We start from the raw sequence: 13,536 nt of genomic DNA, 5'->3' as shown, positions 1-13,536 counted from the left end.
TTAGGTATAAAACTATGAACACTCTTTGTGAAGATGTCTTTTCTGTAGAATTCTTTGTTAGAAAGAACAAAAATCTGTGATTTTTGATTGTTGAAGAAGTGATATTATTGAACTCCTCTCTCTTGTGGTCAGCAATATGGTGCTTTTCAAACACAACTAAAAATGTAATACGTAGAAAGAATAGCCAACTGTGATTTAGAAAGGAATGAAAGCACCGAGGTTTCTTCTCAGAAAAAAATGAAGTAACAATTTTAGCATTACATTTATGTAATCCTTTTCTTTGAATACATAAATTCGCAGTCGCAGAGTAGAACAGCCTGATACTGCACTACTCTCTTCAATTATATATAGATATATACAATGAATAATTATAATCTCCTTCATTACTCACAATTTGTTCAGGAGCAATTCAGAACATAGAGATGACAGTCTTGCATTCATTAAAATTACAAATAAACAATAATTTCACAAAGTTGATAATCATATTTACACGAGCCTCAATGTGGCTTCTTTTTGGCTTAAAGAAGCAAGAGACAAATTTCATTCACAAAAACGACTGAAAGGGCCAAAAAGGCACAGACAAAACAAATACTGCTAAATAATGTTAATAGAAACATACTCAATTGAATCATTTACACACACATTATAAAACTTATATTGGAAACCTTGTAAGCTAGAATTATAGGTTTAATGTATACTTCCAATGTGATTAGCCAATTCTTAGATTACGGTCAGGTCTAAAATCTTTATTTGATTGAATGTTGATTGGTACAGTGTCTCATCATATTCTATTGCCAATAATTGAATCCATTGGATACCCTTCTTTCCATGAGAATCTTTGGTTTTTACTACTAGCCCTGTCTCCATTAAGCAGATTGTCAAACATGGACTCTGCAGTTGATACACTGCCATGAACAGACTTCTCATGGTCTTTCAAGTCATCTTGAGAGAAGAAACACAGACGGCACACAGGGCACGTTTCAACTGCCTCCTCAAGGTCAGAATCTGAGTAAACTGTTTCTTGTGGCGGTTCAACCTTTTCTTTTTTCACAATTTCATTTGATTTGGACTTAGAATCATGCTGCAAAATGACAAAATATTAGTAACATTACTCCAATGAGTATGAACCACTTCCAAAAGGATCAATGTGACAAACCTGTTGAGATGAAGTTTGAGCAACATTAACAATATTTCTTTGATTGGGATCAAGATGAGCATATTTAGCGGGGAATGGCTCAATTCTCACATGGCAGTTCATCATGCGTTCCTCTTCTCTACAAGTCAAAAAACAATCAGAGTTAGATTAGAGTTTCAGTGAAACTGTTACACAAATTGAAGAATACTTACTTAATTCTAAGTGATTCCTCAGTAACCCAATCTTTATTGAAATTAAGGCTCAAGATGATGAGGTTTTCTGGTGTATCTGGAAGTGGTATTCTTTCCACATACATAACCTAAAGAAGCAAAAGAACTTAGTTAATACACATCAGAAAGAAAAAGTTTGAACCATGGCAAAATAAAGGAACAAAATAAAATACCTCGTAACCACACTTTCGTGATTCATCTATGCACTCTACGTCACTATCGTCAATAACTTCTTCCACTTCTGTCTCTTTGGGTTTGCAATGATTTTTACTCTTGACCCTTTCTTGAGCCACATCTATATCATTAGCAAGGCTATCACAAATATTGCTGAAGCCATGACACCACGGTGTTTCTGGCGTTCGAAGTTGGTTCAGGTAAGAGATTTTATCCATCATCTCTCTTTCTAGCTCTTTCAGAGCTTTGAGAAACTTTGGCTTACGTCCAAACTTTTCAACAATTGCTTTGGCATGAGAGTCATAGTGATAAAGGGAGGAGCTTCTCAGAATTGATGACTGATGAGTGCCATAGAAGTAGACATTATATCTGATGGTCTCCTTCCCTCCAGATATCAGATTTTCAATCTGGCAGAAAGAACACAGAAGACAATAAAGGCACAGAACATTGAGGAGCTCATACAGTTGCATGAAATGATTGTTGAAGTAATATAAAGTACCTGGTTTATTTTGGACGGCCAAGGTGGGTAGCCTTTTAATTTTGCAAACACTAAGTCGCCTACTTCAAATTTTCTGATGCGAAGAGGTTCAACATCTGCAACAAGATCATAGCTTAATTAAAGAGGGTAACTTGAGTTAAGATAAGAATTTTTAATATGCAGAAAGATGGTTTAGTCCAGCAATGTGATCAAAAGAAGTTTTCGATCAGACAGAAATGGTTATGCAAAGAGAGTTGTAGTTCAGCAGGTACTTACCATGACTTTTGCTTGAGGAAGCCATATTAACCTGAAACAATAAAAATGATATGACATATAAAATTTACATCCCATTAACAGTACATATCAACAGTTAATCTGATGGATAACCATAATACTGCTCGCATATTGAATCTATCGATAGCACAATTTCATTTCGAAGTCCATGATGAATAAAATCAATGTTAAATGAGCAGGCTCAGAGGCTTATAACGACTATAAAATAATGACAGAAGCTGTAAACAACTGAGTATAAATGTATCAAAACAGTGAGTAGACCGAGAACTGGTACTTGTGAATTCAGAGGTTAGAGCATCCAGCGACAAGCAAAACACGATTCTTTGAAAGATTCTGAAACGCAATGCGAGATAAAAGACGGGACGTAATTAAGCACAGCTTCAGGGAAATACCATCGCGAATGGCAAATATGCGGTGCTTTGCTTTGCTTTGCAGAACCGGCAGTTCGCGTCCGACGTTTCACACAACGAGAATGAAGCAATGATTTGTTGACACGATTTATGGAACAATAAGAACTGCCTGAAAGGAATATCTCACCTCTTTAAGAAACAGCGGAAGACACGGTGCAAGTATTTGGTAACTTCTTTTACGACAGAGAAATAAAATCACAATTCTTAAAAAATTCGTCAATCGTCACCACAACACATCACCAACACACCAAGCAAAAGCCTAAAGTGAAAGGGCGGTTTGGAAGGGCAAGGTTCCAGGTTCGATTCCGACCGAAGGCGCTCCGTTTTGTAATTTACACGGAAGTCGACTGTAATTTACACGCCACGGAAGTGATCGCACGATATTCCTTCTTTTCCTACCTGCGAAAAAATGAAACATTAAACCCTAAAAACCACGTCGCTCGCAACATCCCAACCCAAGTTTTTGGTCCGCCAGCGGCGAAACAAACATCGCAAACTTTCTTGAATGAAAGGCATTGATTCCTTTACAAACTACGCTCACTTAAAATTCATTTTTGACATTTCCCGATTCAATTTTACAACACACCAACTTATGTTCTAATTCTACTGTTCGGAGTGTCCGTCCTGTGCTGTGCTCGGGTCGCTTCGAGCTTTGGGCGTCAAGTGTCGCCGCATAGTTGAAAATTCCGTACGACATCTCCATCTGCCTAAGTTAACTTCATTTCAAAGTCATGTATTCCTCTGAGATTCTATACAGATTTGTAAACGTCGATCGCGCCTACTCTTGTAACACGCGGACAACAGCACACTCAATAAATGGCCTGACTTGGTCATTCCATCGTGATATCGGGTACTTTTATTTTACTGTGTTTGTGTACCCCTTCAAGAAATTTTGAACTTTTTCTCTAAAGTTGTATGACTTTGAGTTCTCCATTGCTTTTTTGTATAAACGATTCGCCATTACCGGTAGAGCGATTTTTATTTGATTGCAGATTATGTTCCACGTCCAGTCCAAAAGCTTAGCTCGTCATCTTGCTTACTACAAAGTTTCTATTTTCCAAACTGAATGTGGGCAGTGGGACAAGTAGTTTTCATTGGGAATAAAAATTAATTTTTATTTTACAGTCACAAAGAATTATGGGAATAGAGGTGCAGAGTAATTCTTCTTGATCAGAGCCACAAAGTCATCCGCTCCTTTTAAATTTTCCTCGAAGCCTTTGATTGAAGTTTGACAGCGTTTATACCAAGGATCCACATTAGGGTGTTGGCTCAGATTATATCCAACAACCTATAAACAAAAATGTTAAACGCATTAAACCAAGATTCACTAACTATATCCTAAGATTAAAATGTGTCGATATCGCAACTTACAACGGCATTTGAGACGGCTGCTGCATTTGCAATGTCTGCCACAGTCAGCCTTTCGCCCACCAACCAGGTTTTACCGTTTAACAAAGTGTTGAGTGTGTTGAAAGCATCTTTAACATTTAGTTTGAGGTCTTCTGGGACTGATGAAGCAGAACCGAATATGAAAGGCACCTGAGTTGAACAATTGCACTTTCGTCAGTTGAAAAGTTGAAATGAGTACGCGGTTCATAAAAGATATCTATAATCACTTAGTATACTTACACACAGAGCTCGGAGCCTAGCAAACAAAACAGTTGCTTCAAAATACAACATGGAGTCAACTTTAGCTCTCTCTTTTAAATCTTCAGAATAAAGACCTGAATCCTGGCCATATTTGCCAACCAGGTATGTGGCAATTGCATGACTGTGAAAAGAAAATTTAAAATTTATCATCTGATTCTTATTTAAGCAAAACATTAATTTAGGGAAACTAGCCCTGAGCATATACTTCATTCATACAAATTATCTGAATTACCTGTCCCATAAGTAGAAGCCATCATCATCTATCGTCGGCACACAATGTTGAGGATTAATCTGAAAATTTGGAATGCAATTCAAATCATACTAAAATTGGATCAGCAATAAATCAGCTGGCCATTGTTCATAGATTTTATTTTACCTTCAAAAATTCCTCGTTGAACTGCTCTTTTTGCAGAAGATTAAGATTCTTAATTTCGACATCGATACCAAGCGTCCTCATGGTCATCAGCGCAAATCGAGAAGGAGCGGATGGAGGGAAGTGGTACAGCAGAACGGACGGCATCTTGAAGATTAAATACTGATGATTTTTACGGATCTGAAAAGCGAAAAAAATTGCATATTGAAAGGCTTACACAAAGTACCCCGAGTCTGGTAAAATAAAATGCAACCAAAGCCCGCTTTTTTATTTGACATCCCAGAATTGAATAACTATCAGCTCCTGTTAAATATCAACTTTACTTTACAGATAAATACTTTGTAAGTGGTGAGCAGCATTGCCGCTTCAGTTCCCCATAAAATTATGATTCCAACTTGGGGCTTGAAAGTATGTGAATTATTTCAGGAGCCCCTTCTCTGAGGTACAATTGGTTGAAATAGAGTTTAAAACTCCCCAGACACAGCACATTGAAGATCCCAAACACAGAGGGAAGTGCCAGGAAACAATGCTCACAAAACGCAATGCAGAATTGGTCGGCCGGCTCACAGTGCAGCTGCAGTGGGGCCCTGCTGGACTGCTGGACACGGCTGCGTGCGAAGCGAAGCAAGTGCAGCTTCGACCTCGACTAACGGGCCAGCCGGGCCGCCCTAGAGGCCGCCCCGCCAGCCGCCAGGCCTGCAGCCGCAGCGGACACCGACAACAACCGGTCCCTCATCTCTGCTGGGCGGGGAGGGGGAGGGCAGAGGGCAATGCCCGATCGGCGCGGGGTAGTGCCGTGGAGCCAACGCGGAGCGCGTGGCGATACCCCGCGCCACAGCGTCGCTACGCCGACCTCCGCGCGCGTCCAGCTTCCAGGCCACAGTGGGCCAGAAGACCGGTGTTGGAGGCGGACAAAACTCTAGACGCGTTTTGAGCTCCAGAGTCGCTAAACAGGACTCGAACCGAGCGTGTGACCCCACCAATGGATTGCTCTCCGAACGAGGAATCCATTGGTGGGGTCACACGTTCGGTTCGAGTCCCATTTAGCGACTCTGGAGCTCAAAACGCGTCGAGAGTTTTGTCAGCCTCCGCCGGTATTCTGGCTCACTGTGCAGGCTCCCGGCGAACGTCAGGCTGATTCGGAGCACTGCTCGCGACTCTGTCTCACTCGCTCCCTTCAACAGAGTGGCCCGTAATACGGGATGCCCATGAGTGCGAGAGAGACAGAGCGATGAAAGCCGTGCCCCGAATCAGCCTGGAGGGAAAACCCCGGCGGGAAAACTGTGAAATCCCGGATGCCATGCCAACAAGGCGACAGTGTGGTGTCCTGGCCGAAAATTCCCCTTCTCCTTGCTCGACTCGATGCGAAATAACTTGAGTTATCCTGGGTTTTGATTTTACCAGTGGGTCGGTCCCGCTCTTTGCTTCTATCATTCTGTTTTTGCACTAGGCGATTGGCCCTGGCTTCATTCGGGGTGCCGGTCACAAATTTGGCAGCTCTCTGTCTCTCTCGCACCCGTGGGGCGCTCCGCAGTGCTCGGCAGGGGTGCGAGAGAGAACGAGAGAGAGAAGGCTGTGTTCGGGATCGGCGTGCTGCCGCAGCAGGCTGAGCACTGCTTTCGTCGCTCTGTCTCTCTCGCACTCATGGGGCGTCCCGCAAGGGTGTGAGAGAGACAGAGCGACAAGCGGTGCTCGGAATCAGCCTGCTGCCACCGATCCCGCGGCTTTGGCTGAGTGATGGGTGCCGCCCGACGGCCCGACGGGTTGCACAAGCGCCAGCAGACTGATTCCGAGAGTCGTTTTCGTCGCTCCGTCTCTGTCGCACCGACACGGGACGCCCCTTGAGCGCGACAGAGACAGAGCGACGAAGACGACTCTCGGAATCAGTCTGCCGGCAGGGCGAAGCACGGCGCCTCGGTTGCGTCCAGGACGGGGAGGGCGGGCTGCTGCAGCGACGCTCCGAAACAATCCGAAAACGCAACGACGGCGCATCAACAATGTAATCTCGTTTTTAATTCGCGGCACTCGATCCGCCCGCGCGGCGGCAGCTGCGTTCGTCGCGCTGTCTCTCTTGCACTTGTATGTTTGCGTATGGGTGCGAGAGGCAGAGTGATCGCCGTGCTCGAAGTCAGCCTGCAGGGCGGCGGAAAGGGCCAGCAGCCGATGACGGCGTGGTTCCAGCAGGAGAGGACGACGGCGTGGCCCGGGGAGGAGAGGGCGACGGCGTGGTTCGGGGAGGAGAGGACGACGGCGTGGTTCGGGGAGGAGAGGGCGACGGCGTGGTTCGGGGAGGAGAGGACGACGGCGTGGTCCGGGAGGAGAGGACGACGGCGTGGTTCGGGGAGGAGAGGACGACGGCGTGGTTCCAGCAGGAGAGGGCGACGGCGTGGCCCGGGGAGGAGAGGACGACGGCGTGGTTCCAGCAGGAGAGGACGACGGCGTGGTTCGGGGAGGAGAGGACGACGGCGTGGTCCGGGAGGAGAGGACGACGGCGTGGTCGGGGAAGGGAAGGACGACGGCGTGGTCCGGGAGGAGAGGACGACGGCGTGGCCCGAGGAGGAGAGGACGACGTCGTGGTTCGGGGAGGAGAGGACGACGGCGTGGTTCGGGGAGGAGAGGACGACGGCGTGGTCCGGGAGGAGAGGACGACGGCGTGGTTCGGGGAGGAGAGGACGACGTCGTGGTTCGGGGAGGAGAGGACGACGGCGGGGTCCGAGGAGGAGAGGACGGCGACGGCGTGGTTCGAGGACAGGAGACGACGGTCAGGTTCCATTCGGCAGGGACGTTGCACCGGCAGTGGCGCCATCCTCGGGTCCCCGGCCGGCAGCCCCCAGCAGGCTCTAGTCTCCAGGCGACAATTTATCGTTATTCCGACCCAGATCGCGGAGACGCGGATCGGCTGGCTTGCTGCAGGCTGCAGCTGGCTGCGCCGGATTTTGGCGCAACACTGCCGCCGCCATGCCGCCCTGCCGCCCTGCCGCCGCCACGCTGGGCCGCCGAGCCGGTCCACGGCACTGTCATTGTCCCCGTGGATTCGTGACCATCTATGACCTTGGCTCGCCTCGGCGGCGCGTGCCATAACGTCACTTCGGCATCACTTCGGCGCCACTTTCAGCGTCACTTCGGCGTCACTTTGGCGCCACTTCCAGCGTCACTTGGCATCACTTCGGCGTCACTCCGGCGTCACCTTGACACCACTTTTGGCGTCACTTCGTCGTCTCTTCAGCGCCACTTTCGGCATCACTTCGGCGCCACTTTCAGCGTCACTTCGGCGCGACGGCCTGGGGACGGGACGCACCCCGCGGCGTTCGAATTTGATTGAATGGCGCAAGTCGCACTGTGTTTGCAAAGTCCGCCGGGCTAGATGACAGTGGCAGATCCGAGCCGGCCTAAACCTAATTGTGGCCGATTGCCTACCTCGCAGGCGGCTTGGGGGGGAGGGTGTCAATTGCACCCTCCCCCTCCCCTTCCAGATCCGCGCTGAAGAAAGGGGTCAGAGGATCAGCAAAGCATACCCCATACGGTCAGCGCCACGGGAAGCTGCAGTTCTCCATCGCCCCGATGAAACTGCGCTGTATTGCTGTTGTTCATCGTCGCTCCCCGCCTTGTTTTGATGCACCTGCGAGCCGCCGAGTCGGGCGAGCCATCAGCGTGAGAAGACGCCGCGACCGCGACCTCGACCGGCCTTGCTCCGCGCACCGCGCCTCGCGCGACTGTACGTACGGCTAAGGAAGGCGGCGAAAGGAAGGGTTCTCTTGGCGCTGGCTGCGCGCGGCTGCACAGTGGGCCAGAAGACCGGTGGAGGCGCACGAAACTCTAGACGCGTTTTGAGCTCCAGAGTCGCTAAACGGGACTCGAACCGAACGTGTGACCCCACCAATTGATTGCTCTCAGAACGGGCAATCCATTGGAGGGGTCACACGTTCGGTTCGAGCCCCATTAAGCGACTCTGCAGCTCAAAACGCGTCTAGAATTTTTGCCACCTCCACCGGTCTTCTGGCCCACTGTGTACCGAGCCACTCGAGTGTGGTGGGGTCTTCCCTTGTCATTCCCTTGGCGCCTTTTTTTTCTCTCTCCAGGGAACTTTCTTCCAGGCAAACGAAGGCCCGCCGCCGCGGCTCAGCACTTCGGAAGGTCGCTGTTGGGCAACAACCAGGAGGGCATAGTCTTCCAGAGCCCGCCCAGCCAGGATTACATATTCAGAACGACTTCGGACCGACTTCGACGTCGAATCGATGGATCTTGTTTTCATCGATCCTACGTCCCATTGACGACGTTTCGAATACCTATGCTGGCTGGCAAAACGTTTGTGTTTTCATTTTTTGTACTTGTATTTTTGTGCTGTTATTTTTGTGCTGTTATTTCTGTGCTATAATTTTTGTGCTGTTATTTTTGTGCTATAATTTTTGTGCTATAATTTTTGTGCTATAATTTTTGAGCTATAATTTTTGTGCTATAATTTGTGTGCTATAATTTTTACATTATTATTTTTATTATTGATCGTACAGATAGTGGACTGTTTGGTAGTGGTGGCAGTTAGTTAGTAGCACTAGCAATAAATATTAGCAGTGGTGGTGCAGTACCAGCAGTCGCGGTGTGGCGCAAGGGGACGGGCGACAGAGTGACTCTTTTGTCTCTGCGCGACAAGTCAGACAAACCGAGACAGGGCCGCCCAAAGCCGAAGCCAGGTAACTGGGCGGCAACGCCTGGCAGTTAGGCCTCTATCCGCGTCTATCCACCTCCAGCCGCCTTCAGCCCGCCGCGCGGCCCATCTCACTCAGATTCTATCTTCTATCACACCGGCCCGCCCGCACTGGATTTTAAACTGTTGCTGAAACGGCGCGGGCAATACCAGCAACCCTCCCGCAAGGTCACGCAGCACTGTCGGTGACCGCCACTTTGGCGCCGCGAGGAGCGCACAGTGGGCCAGAAGACCGGTGGAGGCGTCCAAACCCCTAGACACGTTTTGAGCTCCAGAGTCGCGAAAAAGGACTCGAACCGGACGTGTGACCCCACCAATGGATTACTCGTTCGGAGAGCAATCCATTGGTGGGGTCACACGTTCCGTTCGAGTCCCATTTAGCGACTCTGGAGCTCAAAACGCGTCCGGGATTTTGGCCGCCTCCCCCGGTCCTCTGAGCCACTGTGGGACATCGCCGTTCGAATGAGGGCTACTAGTAGATCTATGCCCCTGCAGGTAGGCAACTTATGCGACATGTTGAACCCGAACCCGCGAACCGGCCTCTGCGTCCGCCCTTGAAGCGAGGCGGAGCTGCCGGTAAGTAGGTGAAGGCGAAGGTGAAGGCGGCGGCCGGGCGGCGGGATCATTGTTTGCGTCCCAAAAGGTTCCTCACTTTCATTACGGGGAAAAGGGCGCCTCACCAGGCAAGCAGCCGACGGCAGCCGAGCAGCGAAAAGAAGGAGTGGCAATTAGGAGCGCCACCGCAGACTCCGAGTCCCGCAGACACGAGCTCGCCGAGTTTACCGCCAACAAACGGCGAGGAGGCCAGCCGCCTCATAATCGCCCGGCGGACTGATTCCGAGAGTCGTTCTCGTCGCCCTGTCTCTCTCGCGCCCGCATCCCCGTGAGTGCAAGTGGGACGGAGCGGACGAAACCGACTCTCGGAATCAGTCTGCAGTTCACAGTGCACCGACAGTGCACTCCCCGTAAGGCGGCTGCGAAGCTCAGTCCGGTGGCATCGCTATCAATCTAGTGCACCAGTGCTCGGTGCATCGCCGCACAGTGGGCCAGAAGACCGGTGGAGGCGGCCAAAACTCTAGACGCGTTTTGAGCTCCACAGTCGATAAATGGGACTTGATCCGACCGTGTGACCCCACCAATGGATTGCTCTCCGAACGAGGAATCCATTGGTGGGGTCACACGCTCGGTTCGAGGCCTGTTTAGCGACTCTGGAGCTCAAAACGCGTCTAGACTTTTGCCCGCCTGCACCGGCCTTCTGGCCCACTGTGCGTCTCCGTCACACTCACATGAGTGCGAGAGAGACAGCGACAAAAGCGCTGCGGAATTGGAATCGGCTGGTTGGCGGACGCGCGGAGCGAGACAGTGCAGTGCCGTTTCCGACTGCGGGTGTGGGTGCCCAGCAGCCCATTCGTCGCTCTGTCTCTCTCGCACTCATAGGGCGTCACGCATGAGTGCGAGAGAGACAGAGAGCCTCTCTTTGAATGAGGCTGCTAGGCTTCGCGGTTCACGCTCACGCTCTTGTCGGCGTTGGCGGAGACGGGGCAAACTGAGCGGAAAGGGAGGCTGGGGAGATCGGTGTACCGAGCGATTCGAACGAGCCGCTCCGTCGCTCTGTCTCAGTCGCTCTCATGGGGCTCTCCATAAGAGTGCGACGAACCGCTCTCCTGAATCGCTCGGCGGGGCGTCGACTCTTCGACCCGCTTCGGTTCCTCATGACTCCCTGCCGAAGGTTGTGGACGCCGTGAACGCACTCACCCATCCGAAGGGAACAGGTAGCGGAACCCGCACGCGAAGCAGGAGTTGTGGTGCGAAGCAGGAGTGGTGCCACGTAAGTGGGCAAAGATTACCACTATGCTCCAGTGTGAAAAGGATTGCCAACCTCACCCTTCCGACGATAGGCTGTGGCCCAGCTCCCCAGGTCGATGCTTCTAATTGTGCAAAAAGCACAGCTTGGTTCCCTTCCGTCGGATCCGCACCTGTGATTAATCAGCGAAACTGAAAAGCAGTCCAGGAATGTGTGCGAGTACAAAACGCCTCGCCCCTAATCACTTGGTGCACTATTTGCCCTGCGCATGAGTTTATCTAGTCACCGGCTCGGTGTCCCTTCCCACCTGCGACCGAGATTACGACACGCACGGTAAAAACTGTTCCTGGTTTCCCCAGGGACTCCCTGGAAATCGCCTATGCCTTCACCATTGGCCTCGGGAAAACCAGATTCCGTTTTTACCGTGCGACAACAACTAAAACCGAGGAGGTGCTGCAGAGAGATAACAAACAAGGACCCAAATAAATCGTCACTATGCAAATAAAAATACCAGTGATTTTTTTCAAATTTGACAGTGATAAAGGTCACCGGGGAAATGTGAAAGAATCGTCAGTAGAGCCGAAACTGCTGCAAAAGGTGGGGGAGGGGGCTGCGGGGGCGTGCGACTCCCGCCTGGCGTCGCCCGGCGGGCGGCCTGCAGACTGAGCGTCGTTTTCGTCGCTCTGTCTCTCTCGCACTCATGGGGCGTTCCGTATAGGTGCGAGAGAGACAGAGCGACGACTCTCGGAATCAGTCTGCTGGGCGGCGTCACTTAGGCCCTGTTGCACCGCGTGGCACCGCGTGGCGCAGGGCGGCGCACCGTCGTCGGAGTCTCGGTTGCCGCAAGAAGAAAGCAGAGCCGCCCAACCATTCTTCTATTTGCCAGTTTCAGTTTCGCAGCAGCCGACTGGCACACTGGCAGACTGCTGGCAGACGCACGGGGTGTGGCAACACTCGTCAACTCATTCGCTGCTCCAATCTGTTTAGCTGCGACACTGCCAGAAAAGAAGCGCACCAGTGTGGGCAACACAAAAAAAAACAACCTTCGACTACTTTTTGTTTTTCAAAAATATGGTATGAAAAATGAACTTGTGGAAACGCTTTTCTTAAAAAAGAGAGCCCTTTTTTTTGCAGTGCTGTCTGGGAACACAGAGCACAGGTGCCGAAAGGCAAGGCGGTGCTCCCAGAAGGCTGTGGCAGAAGGACCGCCGCGCCAGCGCCGCTAACGGAGCCTCACCGCCTCAGCTCGAACTTGACCGAATATAACCTCCCCTCCCGCCGCTCTTTACGCCGAGGCGACAAAGTAAATTGGCAATGAGGGAGAGAAGAAAAAAAAGGTGGGCGCACCGCACTGTCTCCGTCGCACCGCAAGGTCTGCCTGTCCTAATGCCCCCTCCCTTTTTTTCGGAGCCCCTGTCGTGGGAGAGGTGGGCCGCTCTGCCGAGCCGCCGTGCGTGGCGGGCTGGCCTACCCGACAGGCGCTCCGTCCGGCTCGTCTCGTCTCGCGCGCGTCCACTGCAAGTCCACTGCGAGCCACACTCCGAGAATAAGGGGCAGAAAAAGTACGGAACATGTCTGGTCCGTACCTGTCGTACCACGGAACTTCTGGACTATTTTTCCGCACCCTCAGATTCTTATGATGAAAGGGTCATCATAACTTACGTTGAAATGAGAACATAAGTACTACAATAAAATTCATGCGTAATACGATGAAATCATGCATACCTTATGTAGAAACCATGCGTAATACGATTAAATCATGCATACCTTACGCTGAAACCTATGCATATTACGCATGTGCAAATTTATGCGTACCTTACGATGAAAAACCATCGTAATACGTATAAAAAACGATCATAAGATGTTGAGAGTGCGTACCCGATTACAGGAGTTCTTATGGGACAAGTACGGACGTTCCGTACTTTCTTCTTTCTTTACTTCCGTACTAATTTCATCCGTACATTTTCCGTACAAAAGTACGGAATTTTTGACAGTGCACGGAGTTTGCTAGACGGACCACTGAGTTACAGGATGACAGGCTGGAGTTTTAACTCAATGTTCCGTTTGGCGTGATGTGTGAATAACGACTCGCAAGTACCGCCCCGCGTCAGTCAGTCAGTCAGTCTGTCCGTCTGGCCATCTGGCCGGCGCCCTCCCACTCCTGGCTGGGCTTGGCGCAGCTTCGCGTTGCTCCTCATCCCCACTGGAATGCCCTGGGGCTCCCCCCGCCGGGTCGCGGCAGCCTTAGGCTGAAGGGGGCCCAGCCTGGTGGGGTACCTACCTCTA

The 13,536-nt window shown here is 50.4% G+C and overlaps 2 protein-coding genes across 3 annotated transcripts; both read right to left on the bottom strand.

Annotated features, from left to right (window-relative positions):
* Positions 1-247: 247 nt before the first annotated feature.
* Positions 248-2,842, bottom strand: LOC117644894 (hepatoma-derived growth factor-related protein 2-like). The gene is made up of 7 exons (XM_034384605.1): positions 2,704-2,842; positions 2,294-2,324; positions 2,039-2,133; positions 1,539-1,946; positions 1,348-1,454; positions 1,157-1,274; positions 248-1,081 (listed from the first exon to the last, which is right to left on the bottom strand). The coding sequence occupies exons 1-7, from the start codon at positions 2,704-2,706 to the stop codon at positions 782-784; spliced, it is 1,062 nt and encodes a 353-aa protein (XP_034240496.1). The 5' UTR covers positions 2,707-2,842; the 3' UTR covers positions 248-781.
* A 967-nt stretch (positions 2,843-3,809) lies between these two features.
* Positions 3,810-5,437, bottom strand: LOC117644893 (glutathione S-transferase 1-like). Of its 2 annotated transcripts, none has more exons than XM_034384602.1 (6): positions 5,083-5,233; positions 4,748-4,924; positions 4,604-4,662; positions 4,351-4,492; positions 4,093-4,260; positions 3,810-4,009 (listed from the first exon to the last, which is right to left on the bottom strand). In XM_034384602.1, exons 1-6 carry the CDS (start codon positions 5,101-5,103, stop codon positions 3,857-3,859), a joined length of 720 nt encoding a protein of 239 aa, XP_034240493.1. In that variant the 5' UTR covers positions 5,104-5,233; the 3' UTR covers positions 3,810-3,856. The 2 variants fall into 2 exon arrangements, with proteins under 2 accessions (XP_034240493.1, XP_034240494.1); XM_034384603.1 differs by lacking the exon at positions 5,083-5,233 and adding an exon at positions 5,279-5,437 and having other exon boundaries at positions 3,857-4,009.
* Between the last annotated feature and the right edge of the window lie 8,099 nt (positions 5,438-13,536).

The sequence above is a fragment of the Thrips palmi genome, unplaced genomic scaffold (genome assembly GCF_012932325.1).
Source record: "Thrips palmi isolate BJ-2018 unplaced genomic scaffold, TpBJ-2018v1 HiC_scaffold_18, whole genome shotgun sequence".
Classification (NCBI taxonomy): Eukaryota; Metazoa; Arthropoda; class Insecta; order Thysanoptera; family Thripidae; genus Thrips; species Thrips palmi.
The sequence above is the reverse complement of the archived record's forward strand: the minus strand, read 5'-3'. Positions and strand labels throughout refer to the sequence as shown.